The 19,780-nt window shown below is 40.3% G+C and overlaps 1 protein-coding gene across 1 annotated transcript; it reads right to left on the bottom strand.

The window, feature by feature from the left end:
• Positions 1 to 6,213: 6,213 nt before the first annotated feature.
• Positions 6,214 to 19,473, bottom strand: IL18 (interleukin 18; the record flags this gene model as incomplete). The annotated part of the gene is made up of 4 exons (XM_080716975.1): positions 6,214 to 6,435; positions 11,336 to 11,469; positions 14,019 to 14,153; positions 19,401 to 19,473. 4 exons carry the CDS (start codon positions 19,471 to 19,473, stop codon positions 6,214 to 6,216), a joined length of 564 nt encoding a protein of 187 aa, XP_080573101.1.
• Positions 19,474 to 19,780: the final 307 nt, after the last annotated feature.

Genomic DNA, 19,780 nt, shown 5'->3' with positions numbered 1-19,780 from the left:
GATCACAGGTTCGAGGACAATCTCAGCAAATACTGAGACTCTCAACAACTCAGTGAGACCCTGTTTCAAAATAAAAATTTTAAAAAGGGCTGGGGGTATAGCTCAGAGTTATACCCATGGGTTTGATCCCAACTAACACACAAACATACATACATAAGACCACAGTTATAATGCCAGTACTTGGGAGGTTAAAAAAGGAGGATCACAGGACAACCTCAGCAAATAGTGAGACTCTCACTAATCTAGTGAGACTGTTTCAAAATAAGAATAAAATAGGGTTAGTGGTATAGCTTAGAGGTAGAATGCCCCTGGGTTTAATCCCCAGTGCAACACACACACACACACACACACACACACACACACACACACACGCACAGTGATCAAACTATGTAAATAAGAGGAAAACATTACTCTGTATAATATGATACTACTTTTTATTATTTTTATTTATTTATTTATTTTTTTGGTGGTACTAGGGTTCCTGGAAGCCCTTCTACCTCCTGGGCTACACTCCCAGACCAATTTTTTTTTTTTTTTTGAAACAGGGTCTCCTAAGCCAGCGCGCGCGTTAACAGGGTCTCCTAAGCCAGCGCGCGCGGCTGGCTTCGAACCTGCGTGATCCTCCTGTCTCTGCATCCCAAGCGCGGGGATTACAAGTGTGCGCCACCACGCCCGGCACTGATACTACTTTTTAATTTAATTAATTAATTTATTTTGTGTGATACTGAGGATTGAGCCCTGTGGTATTCTACCTTTGAGCTATACCTCCAGCCCTATTTTGTCTTATTTTGAAACAGGGTCTCACTAAGTTGTGGAGGGCCTCACTAAATAGCTGAGGCTGGCCACAAACCTGCTTTTCTCCTGTGTCAGCCTCCCAAATACTGGGATTACGGGCATGTACCACCACACCCAGCTTGTACTTTTTTTTGCTAAATTTATTTAAAAGTATAATAGTTTCCTCTTATCAGTAGAGAATATGTCCCAAGACCCCCACTGGATGCCTGAAAACTTGGATAGTACTGAATCTCATATGTTTCGGTTTTTCCTATACTTAGGTACCTATAAAACAAACGTTCACTTTTTCATGCAGAGAAAACTTTATAGTTTATCTTTGGCATATCTCAAATTACCAGCATCACCATTCAGGGCCATTTTTCAGTAAAATAAGAGTGATTTTGATTTGAACACAAGTACTATACTGACAATTAGTTGTGTGTGTGTTTTTTTAAGGCAGAAGATGGATAGTTTATTATCTAGTCATAAGACAGGAACTTAACAAGCAACGTGAATACAGAGATCTACTTAGCACACTTTTTCTTCTTGCCCTTCAGGCATACCATAGTTTATTTGACTTATCAAAGCAAAGAACATGTTGTTTACTTTTTAAATCCATGTGTTTGTTGAATCATTGTTTGTGACAGTCAATTTGATAACCAAGATGGCTAGTAAGTGACTAATGGGGCGGGCGGCATATGTAACATGGATATGTGATAGGCAAAGGGATGACCTGTGTCTTAAGACAAAGCTTGACTGAGGCCAGGCGTGGTGGTGCACATTTGTAATCCCAGCATTTGGGAGGCTGAGACTGGAGGATTGTAGTTCACGGACAGCCTCAGCTACTTAGTGAGGCCCTCCACAAATTAGTGAGACCCTGTTTCAAAACAAAGAATAAAAAATAGGCAGGAATGTAGTTCGGAGGTTGAGTGCCCCTGGGTTCTATCCCCAACCCCCCCAAAACAAAACAACAACAACAACAACAACAAAAACTTGACTAAGGGGTTTCATCATGCCACTCAGAATGGCACACAATGGAAAACTTATGACTTATTTATTCCTGGAATTTTCCATTTAAAGTTTTTCCACTATTGTGCCAGTATCAGAAAATTGCTCTGGTATTGATTTCCAAAATAGAGGCTGCTAGAGTCTGGGTGCTGCATAGGCGCTCAGGGCGGAGGGGCTGCAGCTGTTACACTACAGAGCTGTTCTCTCCCTCTGTCCTGTGTCCTAGTATTAACCTGTGGTAAAAGGCCTGTAGCCTTAGAAACCTGTAGAGACAATTGAAACCTTTGGTCTTAGAAATATGTAGAGGCAATATTCACCTCTGCTTACCTCCTCTTCTTTGTGACCCAGCCTGGATATAAGAAATGTAAACTCCATGCATTCTTTCAAAGCACCTGTAGTTGATAGGCAACTGATACAGCAGAGGTAGAAAAAAAAGATAGATCATTAACCCCTGCACTTAGTAAGTGCACTATCCTGAAGACAAGAAGGCACCACCTGCCCGTTCCATTGGCAATGCCAATAACAACATACCAATTTTTAAAAAACTGTATTTAAGGACTGGGGACAGAGATGGGGCTGAGTTCTACTTTTAGGTTCTCCAGTGTATCTGCTAGGCATGCTGCTTTTCTTCTTTTTCCTTTCTATTTCCTACTGACTTTGTAATAAAGATTTGTTTGAAGCTGCAACCAAGCTATTAGTTTTAATTTTCTGGTTCAATTTATCTTCTTTGGTTTTTTTTTTTTTTTTTTTTTGTGGTACTGGGGTTCCTGGAAACCCTTCTACCTCCGGGTTACACTCCCAGACCTATTTTTATATTTTTTATTTGGAAACAGGGTCTCTTCAGCCAGCGCCGCTGGCTTTGAACCTGCGCAATCCTCCTGTCTCCACCTCCCAAGCGCGGACATTACAAATGTGCACCACCACCCAGCTCAATTTATCTTCTTTGAATTGAGGAAAAGAGCCACTTCACCACTATAACTTAACAACTATGGCTGGTTATAGATAAATAAAACCACAGGAAAAGAAGTGAGACAGGCGAGGGAGACTACTATATTTTATTTCCTTTAATGATATTGTGAATGTAATTGTTACCCTAATTTTATTTTCAGGTTGTTCATTGTTGGTATATAGAAATACAATATTTATTTATTTATTTTTGTTTTTTGTGGTAATGGGATGGAACCCAGGGGCCTTCTACCTCTGGACTACACTCCTGACCTATTTTATATTTTATTTGGAAACAGAGTCTCATTAAGTTGTTGAGTGAACCTGTGTGATCCTCCTGTCTCAGCCTCCTAAAGAGCTGGGATTACAAGCGTGCGCCACCATGCCTGGCTTACAATTTATTTTTATAAAATCAAAATTTTATTATTCTGTAGTCTTGCTGAACTTGTTTATTAGTTCTAAGAGGTGTGTGTGTGTGTGTGTGTGTGTGTGTGTGTGTATTCTATAGGATGTGTGTGTGTGTGTGTGTGTGTGTGTGTGTGTGTGTGGTACTGGGGATTAAATCCAGGAACAATCTAACTTTGAGCTACACCCTCAGTCCTATTTTATTTTTTATTTTGAAACAGGGTCTCATTAAGTTGTGACTCACTAAATTGCTGAGGCTGACTTCGAACCTGCAATCCTCCTGTTTCAGTGTCCCAAATACTAGGATTATGAGTGTATACCACCATACTCAGCTGTAGGATTTTATAATACAGAATCATGTTGTCGTCATATAAAAACTTCTTCCCTCCTAATCGGGATGCCTTCTATTTCTATTTTTTCCCTCTGATTGCACTGGCTAGAACCATCAGAATAGAAGTTGCAAGAGCTGACGTGCTTGCATAATTCTTGATCTGAGAGTTGAAGCATTCTGTGTTTCACCATTAAGTATAATGTTAGCTGAAGGGTTTTTTCTTTTTTCTTTTTTTTGTACTGGAGATTGAACCCCAGGGCCTTCTACCTTTGATCTACACCCCTGGCCCATTTTAGTTTTTGTTTTGAAACAAGGTCTGTTCTTAAACCTGTGTTCTTGTCTCAGCCTCTCATACTGTAGGCTTTTCATAGATGACCATTATCATGTTGAGGAAATTTTGTTTCAAGTTTGTTGAGAATTCTTATGATCTGGACTTTTTCAAATGCCATTTTTGCATCTATTGAGATAGTAATGTGGTTTTTTTTATCATTTATTTTACTAATATGGCTTATTATGGACCTTGCATTCCTGGGATGAATGCTACTGGTCAGGATATACAGTCTTGTTTTTATATTGCTGGATTCAGGATCTAACTGACTTTTAAAGGTATCCTGACTTTGGAAGTAATTAAGAAACTAGTCAAGTAAAGTGGCCTTCTTATAAAAATTTCCTTTTTTTTTTTTTTTTTTTTGCGGTTCTGGGGATGGAACCCAGGATCATTCGACCTCCAAGCTACACCCCCTGCCCTATTTTTTTATTCTTTATTTTGAAACCTGGTCTCACTAAGGTGCAGAGGGCCTCACTAAATAGCTGAGATCCTCCGGTCTCAGCCTCCCGAGTGCTGGGATTACAAGCGTATGCCACCACGAAATTTCAATGGTATTAATGCTATTTTTAAAATTAGAAAATTCAAATACTGATATCTTTCATACTTAGATCAATAACCCAAAACACTCAAAAATTCTATTGAATATAATCTATGTGCTAATTAAAATGTAGAATATGTTTTAAAACTATGCACTTTTGGCAGGGTGTGGTGGCACACACTTGCAATCCTAGTATTTGGGAGGGTGAGATAGAAGGGTTGCAGGTGTAAGACCAGCCTCAGCAATGTAGCAAGACTTTCAACACCTTAGCCAGGCTTTGTTTCAAAACAAAAAGTATAAAAGGGATGGGAGTGTAGGTCAGAGTTAGAATGCCCCTGGGTTCAATCTCTAGTACCACAAACAAAACAAAACATGTTTTATAGCATTGTATGAATATTTTATTCACTTAGATAACTCAGTTTTGTGAAAGCTTATTTTTTTCGTAGTATTGGGAATTGAAGCCAGAGGCAGACACATACTGGATAAATGCTCTACCACTGAGTTATGCCCATCCCACTTTTTTCCCCATTTGCTGGGGATTGAAATCAGGGCCTTGCATGTGCTAGGCAAGCTCTGTACCACTGAACTACCAGACAAGAAATAGAAATAGAAGGCATTCAGATTAGAAAGGAAGAAGTTTTTATATGGAGACAATATGATTCTGTATTATAAAATCCTACCAGCGCTTGGCTCCCTGGTCTTACCATCTACTTAGTTTTTAATGAGTGTGTGTGTGTGTGTGTGTGTGTGTGTGTGTGTTACTGGGGATTAGACCCAGGAGTGTTTTACTTCTGAGCTACACCCCCTAGCCCTATTTTATTTATTTCTTCCTTTTTTTGGTACTGAGGACTGAACTAAGGGGCATTCTACCTCTGAGCTACACCCCCAGCCCTGTTATTTATTTATTTATTTATTTATTTATTTATTTATTTATTTATTTATTTTTGGTATTACTGGAGTTCCTGGAAGCCCTTCTACCTCTGGGCTATACTCCCAGACCTATTTTTATACTTTTTTATTTGGAAACAGGGTCTCTTAAGCCAGTGTGGCTGGCTTCGAACCGGCACCTGCGTTATCCTCCTGACTTAGCCTCCCAAGCACGGGGATTAAGAGTGTGTGCCACCACGCCCGGCTTTTTTTTTTTAATTTGGAAAACAACGTCTCATTAAATTGCAGAGGGCCTCACTAAATTGCCAAAGCTCGTGTTGAACCTTTGATCCTCCTATTTCAGCCCCCTAAGGTTGGGATTATAGGGGTGTGCCACCATGCCTAGCCCTCTTTTATTTTTTATTTTTAAACAGGGTCTCACTAAATTGCTGAGACAAATCTATAATCCTCCTGTCTCTCAAGTGCTGGGATTACAGGCATGTGCTACTACACCTGGCTTAATGATACATTTTGAGATCATTATTAATTTTATTTCACCACTACAAGTAGAGGATCTTTTATGGTTCAGACATCCTTTGTTTGCCAAAGGTTCAGGTGTTATAAGCTTGGCCCCCAATGTAACAAAATTAAAGTGTGGAACATTTAAGAGGTGGGTCTTCTGAGAGATGATTAGATCCAGGGGGCCCCATTCTTGGAAAGAATGAAGGCCTGTTTCTCAAGAGTTGGTTGCTGCTTGGACCCTTATACATGTGGTTAGTTTCCTTCTACTTCTATGTCATATTGTGAGGAAGTCATGGGGCCCTTACTAGAACACTGGCACCATGCTGTTTTTACCCTCCAGACACTAGAATCATGACAGAAACAGCCCTTTTTACTTTATAAGTTTTTCTCACCTTTTTGTATAGCAACATAAAATAGACTACAATAAGGCTCATGAACTCTTAACATCTTTCCAAAACACAAAAACTCTGAATTTTAATTGTTGAATTTTAATATTTAGTCTTGATTTTGAACAGTGAACATTACAGAGTTATCCCCATTTTCACCGCTTTTTTTCAAAATAAGTTTGTACTGGTCTTTCTCTTTTATACAAGCTAGAAAGTATCCTTCATACAATGAAGACTCAAATTGCATCTTATCCTCATGTCCTGGAACACTTCTCTGAAAGAATATGACGTCACTTTTTGTTTCTGGGATCTCATCAGGAGGATTGGTTTCCTATAGAGAAAAAAACATTACCTAAGTTTTTAAAGACACAAACAATTTCAATGTATACAACTTATTTAGAAGTATATTATGGAACCAAAGCAGAAATAAGCAGCTATAAGTAGTTTTACTTCTTGAGAGGTAAGAAAAAAAGTCTCTGAATATAGGAGTACTGATCTCTTCTTAAATCTAATCTCCTATTTGTACACTCTGACCCTTTTCACTGTGGAATGCACACCCACAAGCACGTCTCTCACTTCTCCACCACATCTGCTCAAGATGAAGTGAGGCTCTAGCAAAGACAGCATCTTCTTTGGGTTGATGTCAGTTCCTATCTTCTCCAACCTTTCCAAGCTGAAAATATTAGTGACCGCCTCCCATAAACCTAGGCAGCTCTAGGTTTTTTCCTCTCTCAGAAGTATTTAATCACTTAAATACCTTTCCTTTTTTCCTTTATAACTAAACTACAGCATAGTATGTCTCTTCCTTCCTTCCTCCCTTTCTTCTTTCCTTTGTTCTTTGTGGTATTGGGGCATCCTACCGCTAAGTTATATCCTCAGCCCTATTTTATACTTTTATTATTATTATTGTTAGCGGTACTGGAGATGGAACCCAGGGGCATTTGACCTCTGAGCTACCCTCCTGCCCTATTTTTTTCATTCTTTATTTTTTAGTTTTTGTAGTACTGGGGATGAAACCCAGGGGCCTTCTACCTTCGGGCTACACTCCCCAGACCTATTTTATATTTTATTTGGAAACAGGGTCTCACTAAGTTGCTGAGAGCCTCACTAAGTAGCTGAGGCTGGCTTTGAACCTATGCAATCCTCTTGTCTCAGCCTCCCAAGCGTGGGGATTACAAGCGTGCGCCACCACACCCAGCTTTATTTTTTATTTTGAAACAGGGCCTCACTAAGTTGTGGAGGGCCTCACTGCCAACCTCCTGTCTCAGCCTCCCAAGTACTGGGATTACAAACATGTGCCACCATTCACAGATGCTCTAGTTTCTGCATTAACTCTGAGTGAGGCTATAGAAGTGCCAAGAATCTCAGCTTCTTATTTTGGTGAAGCTTGATCTAAAAATATAATTAGACACAAAAACTATTTTAGGGTTGAGTCCTGTGCAGCACTGCTGTACTGGCTCAGTCAGCAGCCCTTCATTGTCTCCCCCTGCCAAGAATTCTACTTCATAGTAATCTTGAATTTTTGTACTGGATATGGCTTACTTGGTTGGGCCCTGCCCCCAAAGGCCAAGTATTGATTTCTGTGTCTTTCAGCCAGATAATAGAGTCTTGTGAGCAATGGTTAAATTACTTGCAGCTGTAATCCTGCTGGTCACTTAATTTCTAGGAGTCTCTCCTATTACTTCATCAGGACAAACTAGAAAATTCTTCCATGTTCATCCTGGAGCCAGGAGACATTTTGAACTTAATTTTGACCCCACCATAGCAAAGATTCTTATGATCTTAAGGATTGATGGAGAAACCCTAGAATTAAAAGAGCATTCCATCCCCCCTCCAAGTTGCCTAAAAGACTCTGAATGGGAGAGGACCCTAAATATTAATTATAAAAAAACTGACAGTCATAGCACTTGACCTTTGCCCTTTGCCAACAGGAGCGGGTCTTGAGTTGATGACATTATAAACTACGTCTGCAGCAGCCTATGGTAAATTATTAGTGCCTTCCACAATTTAGGAAGGCACTTTAAGTTGCAGGAATCATGCAGGACTAAACTGAAGTCTAATGTTTAAGTGAGAAATAATCCTTAGCCGAAAGTGTCAAAAACATTGTAATGTTATAGAGGGACAGGAACTTGTTAGTTCGAACGTAGCATGAAAAATTATAGTTGAAGATAAGAATGTGCATAGGTATATAGGAAATCTCTTTGATCATAGTTCAGAGTCACTCTTTAGAACGGGGGCAACGTAATCCTTGAGATTCTCCTTCGTGTAGGTATTGGCACTTCAAGCCATCCCAGAGAAGGTACACAACAGAGAGATGTGATGACCTTGGAGAACCCTCAGCTTGGAAAAACTTGCATGCTCTAAGGACCAAGAATTCTTTTTTTTCTTTTTTTTTTGTGGTGCTGGTGATTGAACCTGGGGGTACTCTGCCATTGAGCTATAGCCCCCAGTCTGTTTTATTTTTATTTTGAGATAGAGACAAATTAAGTTGCCCAGGATAACCTTGAACTTGAGATCTTCCTGCCTCAGCCTCCTGAGTATATGGGATTACAGGTGTGTACCACTGTGCCCAGCTGTGCCAAGAATTCTTTACACATGGAGGCACTGAATCTGGATTCAGGGGAAGTTAAGCTTGACCTACATCTGATTTTGGGCCCTCTCCCAACTGCATTACAATGTCTGAGAGAACCCTTATGTATATGTAAGAAACAGATACTGACAGTAACTTTTGTGTGTGTGTGCGGTACTGGGAATGGAACCCAGGGACATTCTACCTCTGAGCTACACCCCCTGCCATTTTTTTACTCTTTATTTTGAAACAGGGTCTCACTGAGTTGCAGAGGGCCTCACTAAGTAGCCGAGGCTGTCTGAGAACCACGATTCTCCTGTCTCAACCTCCCGAATGCTGGGATTATTACAAGCGTGCACCACCACGCCCAGCCTCTGACAGTAACTCTTGAAACAAAGTCCTCTAGGTGTTGTAAAGGTTTTGCCCAAAGAACTTTAGAGCTAATAATTAACACAGAAAGATGAGCAGCCAGGCAGCCAGGTGTGTCTTGTTTCTAGAACTTAGTCTATAGTAAACCTTGATATATGCCTTATTAGTGGAGAAAAGGATTAAAGAGCAGGAACTAATACTGGTCCCAGCCTATTCCTTTCTCCTTACCTCCCTCTTCCTCCTTCCTCTTTTTTCCCCCATCCATCCATTCAATTAATATTTACTGTGTTCCCTGAAGAAGGAGATTTGCTCTGAAGCTTCAATGTCAGAGCCGTTCATATGAACAGATCTCTTCGAAGGGCTTTGTTATTTATTTATTTTCTATTATTATTATTTTTGGTACTGGGGATGGAACCCAGGGGCATTCTATCTCTGATCTACACCCCCCAGTCCTATTTTTTATTCTCCATTTTTTGAAACAGGGTCTTACTGAGTTGCAGAGGGCCTAAGTAGCTGAGGCTGTTCGTGAACTGTGATCCTCCAATCTGTCACCCGAATGCTGGGATTACAAGCGTGTGCCACCATGCCTGGCTCAGTACTTGTTTTTTTTTTTTTTTTTTTAATCTAAACTGGGCGTGGTGGCGCCAGTTTGTAATCCCCACACTTGGGAGGCTGAGACAGGAGGATCGCACAGGTTTGAAGCTAGCCTCAGCTACTTAGTGAGGCTCTCAGTAATTTAGTGAGACCCTGTTTCCAAATAAAATATAAAATAGGTCTGGGAGTATAGCCCGGAGGTAGAAGGCCCCTGGGTTCCACCCCCAGTACCACCAAAAATAAATAAATAAGTAAAGTCTAATAAATTATAGAGTTTATGCCTTGGGTAATTATATATATACATATATATTTTCTTTTTTTTTGGTGGTACTGGGATTCCTGGAAACCCTCCTACCTCTGGGCTACACTCCGAAACCCATTTTATACTTTTATTTGGAAACAGGGTCTGTTAAGCCAGCCAGGCTGGCTTCGAACCTGCGCGATCCTCCTGTCTCTGCTTCCCAAGCGCGGGGATTACAAGCGTGAGCCACCACGCCCGGCCTTATATTTTTTTCTTTTAAAAGGCCTACCAAAATTGTATAAGCACCAGGTACTCCTAAATCTGAATCTCCCCCAACTCCTATGATGGTCCAATCATTACTTGGATTTTAACACTCACCAGCTGCTCCCAGCCAGGCGGTGCCTGTGGCAGGGCCACTGTTTTTACTTGGCTTTTATTTTATGATGGCTTTTCCTCGCCCTCCCAGGTTTCCCCCTGGCATCTCTGCTGAGGTCATACCCTAACTTTCTATCAGTGGGAACTTGTGATTCTGATAGCAGCTCATTTTGGCAAATCGCCACTTATAAGGAGTCTGCAAAATGGGGTTCGTCTTTCAAGCACAGTCAATTTGTGAGCAACCCCCTCTCATCTGGAGGAACATTTTCTGGGTCAGCCTCTAGCAATGGTTTAACGGTTGTTTACCTAATAATAATTCATAAAATAGAGAAAATCATAGAGAATAAGGTAGGATAATAGAGAAAAGAACAGTGGCCAGAAATAATTTACACTTGGCCTTGAGATAATTATGGCCTTATTTTCACAGCTGATCTTGTTAATTTTATTGAATTAGGTTGTTAAAAGTAACACATAACAGCTGAAAGCTGAAGGATGTGGCTAAGACAGGCTAAGAAGCAAGAACAAAACAATTAGGACTTAAAGTATTATGATCATGATTTACAGAGTAGCAGAGTTAAGGGCAATTAGTTTTATTGTGTATCGTAGGACATAATTAATCCTATACTGTTACTTATCTAGAGTTTGAATATTCCAATGACTCAGGTTGTAAATCAAGTGCCGTGCCCCTTCCTTCCTGTGACAGGCTTGGAAAAACCATGTTAGCACAATAGAGTAAAGTGCTTAATAATTTTTTCTTAACTATCCATTTCAGTGGTTCTTGTTTCTTGCTCTTCCTGCTCTAGATAAAGTTTATGGAGGGTTTGGGCTTTCTAATTGTGCCTATTTTTATTTTTGTGGCACTTAGGGATCCATCCCAGGGGGATTCTACTTCTGAACCACACCCCCAGCCCTCTTTTTTTTAATTTTGAAACAGGCTCACACTAAGTCGCTGAGGCTGGCCTTGAACTTGTGATCCTCCTTCCTCAGCCTCCCAAGTACTAGCATTACAAGTGTGCGCCACTATGCCCAGCTAATTGTGCCTAGGAATATGACTAAAAGAAAACAGCGAAGGCCCAGTCTTACCTTAAAGGAAATAACTTTGTTCTCACAGGAGAGAGTAAAAAGTTTCTCACACTTCACAGAGATGGCTATAGCCATTCCTCTGGCATCACTGTCTTTATACAGATATATTATAAATCTGGTCTGGGGTGCATTATCTGAAATAAACAAAGAAATGAGAACACTAGTCAGAAGAACTTTTTTGTGTGTGTGTGTGTGTGTGTGTGTGTGTGTGTGTGGTACTGGGGGTTGAACCCAGAGCCATTCTACCTTCGGGCTACACTCCCAGCCCAATTTTATTGATTTGGTCAGATAACAGCAGATTATACACAGCTGGCCAGGCAGTCTTTAAATACACTTAAGGGATTCTGTTGTTGTTGTTGGGGCACTGGAGATCAAATTCATGGCACTGCCTAAGTGTTTTTACCACCGACTCCCATCCCTAGCGTGCGCATGCCCTCTCTCTCTCCCTCCCTCCCCTCCCTCTCTCCACCTCTCTCTCTCTCTCTCTCTCTCTCTCTCTCTCTCTCTCTCTCTCTCTCTCGGGGGGGGGGGGTGGTGGTACTGGGTATTGAACTTGGGAGGTGCAATCTTTGACCTATGTCCCTAGCCCTATTTTATTTTTTTTGAAACAGGGTCTTGGTAGGTTGCTGAGAATCTTGTTATGTTGCTGAGGCTGTCCTTGAAGCTGCTATCTTTCTGTCTCATCCTCTCAAGTACTGGCACCACCATGCTCGACTCCCCAGCTCTCTTTAAAATACATTTCAAAGCCAGGCACGCTTGTAATCCCAGAACTTGGATTTCTGGACGAGAGGATCTCCAGTCTCAGAAACTTAGATGAGACTCTATTTCAAAATAAAACTACTTTTACTGTTTTATACTGCAAGACAAAACAAAACACATTTAATTTACTTATTTTTGTGGTATTGGGGATGAAACCCAGGGGCATTCTACCTCCAAGCTGTACTCCTAGCCCTGTTTTTTTATTCTTTATTTTGAAACAAGGTCTCACTGAGTTGCAAAGAGCCTCACTAAGTAGCTGAGGCTGGCCTCGAACCGTGATCCTCCTGTCTCAGTCTCCTGAACAAAACACATTCTAATGTGTGTTGTAACATATATATGGCAGCATTTTGAATGCATTAAAGATATTCAGAATTCCAAAAAATTATATTTAACTTTTTTTTTTTTAGATACTGGGAATGGAACCCAGGGGGATTCTACTTCTAAGCTATACCCCAAGCCCTATTCTTTATTCTTTATTTAGAAACAGGGTCTCACTGAGTTGCAAAGGGCCTCACTAAGTAGCTGAGGCTGTCTAAGAACTGCTATCCTCCTGTCTCAGCCTCCCAAATGCTGGGATTACAAGCATGCGCCACCACACTCAGCTTATATTTAATTTTGGAATGCTAAAGAAATTATTAAAATACATATTTGTTGAGATAGAAATTCAGTTGCTTTTAGGAATGCACATTCCAGACTTCAACCAGGCCCCAAACACTGACATTTGAAATTCATATCATGGGAGGCATAGTAAATTTACATATTTTCTAAAGTACTCTGAATTTCTGGTGGAAGACCAATTCATTTGAAATGCTTGCATTTTTTTTTTTTTTTAGTTTGAAAATGTAATCAGTATTTCTGAGCCAGGCGTGGTGGCGCATGCATGTAATTCTAGTACTTGGGAGGCTGATACAGGAGGTTCACTCAGGTTCGAAGCCAGCCTCAGCTACTTAGTGAGGCTCTCAGAAACTTAGTGAGACCCTGTTTCCAAATAAAATATAAAATAGGTCTGGGAGTGTAGCCCGGAGGCAGAAGGCCCCTGGATTTCATCCCCAGCACCACAGAAAAAAAAAAAAAATGTAATCAGTATTTCCAACTATAACCATCAGGGATTAAGGATTCAACTCTATAATAAAGACCTTATATAGTTAATGCAATTAAAATGAAGGGATTGGAGCTGGGTATGGTAATACTTGTAATCCCAGTATTTAGTGGCTGGAGATATAGTTCAGTGGTAGAGCACTTGCATAGCATGCAAGAGGGCCTGGATTCAATTCCCAGTAGTAAAAGAAAAATAAAAAAAACATATAGGCCAGTATTTGAGGGTGAGACAGGAGGATTGCACATTTGGGACCAGTGCATTAGTGAGACTCTGTTTTAAAATAAAAATAGGGCTTGGTGTATAGCTCAGAGGTAAAATGCCTCTGAGTTCAATTCCCAGTAACACAGCACAACACACACAAATGGGATTGGTGGTCCAAATGTAGGTTCAGAGTGATGTGACCTGTAGCAATATCTTTATCAGATACAATTTTCAAGTCGGGTATGGTGGCGCATGCTTGTAATCCCAGAATTTGGGAGGCTGAGACAGAGGGATCGAGGTTCGAAGACAGCCTCAGCTGCTTAGGCCCTTTGCAACTCAGCAAGACCCTGTTTCAAATAAAGAATAAAAAATAGGGCTGGGAGTATAGCTGGGAGGTAGAATGTCCCTGGGTTCCACCCTGGGTACTGCAAAACAAAAACAGATACAAGTTTTGCTTTAACTAAAAAATATGGGCATCCATAATTTTTTTAAGTGAAATTATTGTTACCTCTATGACTTTCCATCTAAGGAAATGGGTTTGGTATAGAAAAAATGTAGGCAATTAAAATAAAAAGGGAAAAATAGCTAGTCATCTCTGAATTTGTAAATATATATTAAAAATACCTGTACAGTCTGAATCAGGCATATCCTCAAACACAGGTTGCTTTCCTCTGTTAATGAAGAGAACTTGATCCTTCAAATTTCGTATAATTGAGATGCTGGAAGTGATCTTGCCAAAGTAGTCTGATTCCAGGTTTTCTAAAATATATATCAAATCTCATTAAAATATTTATTTTCTTTTTTTTGTGGTACTGAGGATGGAACCCAGGAAAATTCTACCTCCGAGATACACCCCCAGTCCTATTTTTATTTTTTATTTTGAAACAAAGTGCAAAGTGCCTCACTAAGTAGTAGCTGATGCTGTCTGTGACTGTGATCCTCCAGTCTCAGCCTCCCTAATGCTGGGATTCCAAGCACGTGCCACCACACCCAACCTCTTTTCTAAATCTAAAAATAGTCATACTGTGTACTTCAGTATTCAGTGAATCCGTTATAATCCTCCATTCCAGAAGCAGCTAAGATCAAGTTGCCTATTGGTCTTTAACCTGCCCCCCAGGGCACGCTCTATTGCCAGCACCATCCAGAGCTCCTCTACCTCTAAAATGATCATTTCAAACATCCTTCTTGCTGACCAGTCTCCTGTTCTTTTAGTTTGCTTATGCTTATACTCCAACTAGATACATTCTTAGACTTTGCAAAGTCTCCCAGTCTCCTCCTGACTCTTGTATTTCCTTAACTAATCTCTTCCTGTCTTCCCTTCCTTCCCTATGCAGCCAAACCTCATGGTATATTAGTCTATGTATCTTTTTGTCAGTATCTTAATTCCCTAACCCATTTATCTTTTCACTACTAAGCTCCAAACCTGGCTGCTGAGTGCTACCCAGGTGTTAAAGTGGGTGCCGTCCAGGCACATCCGTTGGGAATATTTTGTTTTCCAGGCCAGCGCTCTTGTCCACGGTGCACAACTGCAATGCCAAGTCTTCATTCTCTTCAAGACTGCGATGCCATCGCCTCCACTTTCACTTTCAACACCTGATTTCTTGTCATTCCACTTACGCTCCTCACTGTGGCACCCCCGGTTATTTCCTCTACCTTTCTTGTCCCAAGGGAAAATGTCGAAAAATCGCCCCTTCTAGGACCCAAGAATGATCTCATCTGTGCACTGCGTGTATTTTCTACTGACTCCTTGATCTGCTGATCATTCACTTTCTTCTATCAACCTAGCCGTCCTCCTTTTAGAAGCAATCAGACATATGCACAAATACTGTTATACAGCAATGCTTATAGGAGCACTGTTAACAATAAAACAGTGAGCTGGAAACGACTTAAATGTCCATCCCCAGTACCATAAAAAATGTCCATCAATTGAGGATCGATTAAGCAAATTTCTGATTTGCCCTTATTATGAAGTATTATGAATTTAACTATAATTATTAACTGCCATGAAAAGATGTCTCTAAATATTGCTAACTAGAAGAAGTTTAGTATAAGATGTAATCCCGGTGACCCAGGAAACTGAGGCAGAAGGACTATAAATTCAAGATCAGCCTCAGCAATTTAGCAAGACCCTAAATCAAAAATAACTAAGGGCTCAGAATAGCTGGGTGTGTGCTGCACACCTGTAATCCCGGTACTTGGGAGGCTGATACTGGAGGGTCACAGGTTTGAGGACAGCCTCAGCAAGTAGCAAGACCCTCACTGACGTAGCAATACCCTGTTTCCAAATAAGAAAATATAGAGCAGACTATTCAAACGGGAAAAAGAAAATTCAAGAGAATGCCACAGGCTCCCAGGAAAGCATTTCAATTTGGAGGTAGGAAGTGTGTTTAAGTCTGGAAAATCAAGGGCCAGAAAGCATATCTTCTTTGAATTAATTATAACGAGCATATTATCTTTATGATCAGAAAAACATACATCTCTTTATTTTGAGACTGGAAACTCCCCTGTCAACCCTATCCCACCCTGCAGCTACAGCCCTCTCTCCCTCTTTTAATAGCCAAGCTTATGGCAAGACTTGTCTATGTAATTTTCTTACTTTCCATTTACTTTTCTACCTATTGTAATCTGCCTCAGCCTCCACTTCTCCATCAAAGCAATTTCACTAGATCACCAAAATCCTTGTTGCTAAGTCGAATCTATGCTTTCTGGCCCTTGATTTTCAGGGCTGCAAGATTCATTCATTATTTTTGTTACTGGGGATAGAACCCAGGGGCATTCTACCTCCAACTACACACTCAGGACTTTTTATTTTTATGCTGAACCAGGGTCTTGCTAAGTTGTTTAAGGCCCCGTTAAGTTGTTGAATCTGGTCTCAAACCTGTGATCCTCTTGTTTTAGCCTCCTAAGTACTGGGTTACAGGCCTGCACCATCACGCCTGGTTCAGGGCTGTAAGATTTAACATAATGCCTGTTACCTCTACCTTGAAATGCTCCTCTGGGAATTTGTGGTTTTCTTTTTTATCTTCTTCTCCTTTGGTTAATCTACTTTCTCTATATCTATCATCTATCTATATATTTTCGGTACTGGGGATGGAACCCAGAGGCATTCTACCTCCGAGCGACACTCCAACCCTATTTTTTATTCTTTATTTTGAAACAGGGTCTCCCTCCCCTGAAGGAGGGGAGAAGAAGCCAGGTACAGTGGCCCACATCTGTAATCCCAGTATTGGCAGGCTGATACAGGAGGATTGTGGGTTTGAGACCAGTGTGTGGTATTTATTAAGACTTATTTCAAAATAAAAAAATTAAAAGGGCTGGGGGTGTAGCTCAGTGTAGAAAGTCCCTAACTTCAACCCCTAGTACCATGGGGGAAAAAGAAAGAGAAGAAAAACTTAGGTATAATTTTTTCTGCCTTCTTCTATATTCCCTTCCAAATCTAACCCCAAATAATGTCCTACTCATTCTTTTGAGTATTTCTAAAATCCATTCTAAAATTCTTTGTCACCCCATACCATTTCTTATAGAGATTAAAATAACACGCTTCTAGCTGGCTTCTCTCTCTCTGTCTCTCTGTCTCTGTCTCTGTGTCTCTCTCTCTCTCTGTGGTGCTGAGGGTTGAACCCAGGGGCATTCTACCTCTGAACTACACCCCTAGCCCTACTTTTTATTCTTTATTTTGAGACAGGGTCTCACTAAGTTGTAGAGGGCCTAAGTAGCTGAGGCTGGCCACAAACACAGATCCTCCTGTCTCAGTCTTTCAAGTACAGGGATTACAAACATGTGCCACCATGCCTGGCTCACTAGTTGGCTATTTTCAATCCTTTTAATTGCCCTATTCCTTACCCTGCACCAGCAATTCTTTATACTGAATCCCAAAGGATGTTAAGAAAGATGATTATATTGTCCCTGAATTAGAATGAGGCACATGCCATCCAGAATAAAAATTATATTTTTTAGCTCTGCGTGGTGGCACACGCTTATAATCCCAGCATTCAGGAGGCTGAGACAGGAGGATCGTAGTTCATGGATGGCTTCAACTAATTAGTGAGGCCCTCTTCAATGCAGTGAGACCCTGTTTCAAAAATAAAGAATAAAAACTAGGGCTGAGGTTGTAGCTTGGAGATAGAATGCCTCTGGGTTCCATCCCCCGTACTGCAAAAAAAAAAAATTAAAACAATTTATTTTCTAGATTTCCTTTCATTTGGTATGGCCATGAGTCTAGTCAATGGAATGTAAGAGAGACTACTGTGTACAATTTCCAAGTAGAACCTTTAAAAGAAATAGGCCTGCTTTCCTCTTATCTTGACTCTTTCTTGATAACTGAGATATAGGTCCAGGAAATAGGATGCTTTTGAACTACATGTGAGGGGAAAATGAAGTAATAAGAAAGAAGCTTGAGATTCCAACATCATCAGGCTGCATGCAGGCATGTTCATCCTGTCAACTTGGACTGTATTTGAGAGGAAAATTTCTATCTTATTCACTTCCTGTATTTTTGGATATCTTTGTTACAGCAAGTGAATCCATATCCTAGCTACTACGTATTGTGCAGAGTGAATCCCTATTATCCCCAGGACCAGATCCAAATTCCACACCTTGGAATAAGAGAATTTCCTTATCCGCACCCTATTTATTACTCTGACTTCTTTCATTGTTTTCTTCCTCCACTCTATTCCCTACCCATCCTGAATTACTCTTATTTCCTCATTCATGCTGTGCCTCCCTTCATAGCTTGGCCTAGAATGTGGTCTGCTTACTCCACCCATCCCTGTGTTCTCTGCTCCCCGAGTGCTCTGTCCTATGGGAGCCGCCCAGGCTTCTTTCTTCCCAAAGCATTTCTGAGAGAACAGGTTGAAGAGGGGAGATACTGATTTTGGAAAATTTCTTACACATTGATCCCCTTTTTTATGCTCCCCAGAGAACCTGTGACTCTCTGCCAATCTTAAGATCTATGCAGTAGGCAAGGTCTACTTTGTAGCTTCTAAGAGCTAGAGAATTTCCTAAGGTGTAGGAAGCCAGTTTTGTAGAGGTTCTTTGTATCCCTTAGGTCAGCTTCATTCTAACTCTGTGCTATTGAGTCCACTTTATTTTGAGGAAGCGTGGCTTCCCAGATAGGCTGGTACCATGTAGACAGAGTCATCGTCATTGATAGCTGGCAGTGGTGATATAGATGTGTCTCAAGCAGCTACTTATTTTGCAAAGAAAAAAATATATTTATACTTTACCATCGTCTTCAGCTAAGGGGAGGAAAAGAGAAAGAAAATCTGTTAAATTATGTATTTCAACTCAGAATTTCCTCTCACCCTACCCTTTTAGTACTCTGCTATGCTACTCTCCACTCTTTCAACCCTGTTTACTGGGTCTGGTTTCTTTCAGGACTATTAACCATCCAAAAGGCTGATAAAATGAAGTGCCTTAGACTTAATGTGTTCTTAGGTAAGTTAGACATAAATCTTAAACCCAGGATTTGTACATGAAAATACATAGCTAAGGAGAACCTTTATAAAGTGATGGAGTTTACTCTCAAATTTATTACTTAAATGGAAAGTCACTTAAGAACTCTTTATGGAGCTTTTCAAATGAAGCCAAATTGCCTATGAAAGATTAATCATTCATTGTCACAAATATTTACACAAAGTGATATAACTCATTCATTGAACCCTATATTTAGGATATCTCTTCTGTAATTTGCCAATTCGCCTTGGGAGATAGCATTTCCTCAATGTACCTAGTTTTGTGGGATTTTCATGATGTGTACCTGATGCCACCTTGAGAGTGGGCTATTGCTAGTTAAAATGCCAAGATAAAGTGCTGGGACTTTGGAAATATTATGGTTAATATGGGTAAATATTATAGTTCACTTTTTTTTCTCAGAGAAGAGTCATTAATATCATGATGAAATGTGGTGACAAAAAGGAGTCACTTAATAGTCCACCTCAAAAATTCTTTTCTAGCTGAATATATTTATATGAGCCTTGTATACTGGTCCTGTTGCTTTAGACTTACCTATAAAGTAAAGTGTATTGTCTGTAAATTTCATCTCCACCAAGTTGATGCAGTCGTTGTCTCCTGATGCCATTTCTATTTCCAATGGAAGCAAAGAGTCATCTGTTATTAAGAGGCCATGCTTGTTCTTTTTACATAAAAGGAACCTTTTACCACTGCCTGGATGACTTCCAAGTTTGGAAATCAGTTTATAACTCAGAATGTTGATAAACATGCTGGATGTTTAATAAATACTGGGAGTATTGGCTTATGAGTACGCTGCTTAAACATCTTCTTACAAGCCATCAGGGATTTGGAATCTAGAAAGCATTTTCTTATTAAACAATATTACAAAGAGAAGATAAATGACTCACTATTAAATGGAATCATTGTTCCAGTAT

The sequence above is a fragment of the Muscardinus avellanarius genome (genome assembly GCF_963383645.1).
Source record: "Muscardinus avellanarius genome assembly, chromosome: 1".
NCBI classification, from domain to species: Eukaryota; Metazoa; Chordata; class Mammalia; order Rodentia; family Gliridae; genus Muscardinus; species Muscardinus avellanarius.
Note: the sequence above shows the minus strand (reverse complement) of the source record. Positions and strands in the feature narration are given on the sequence as shown.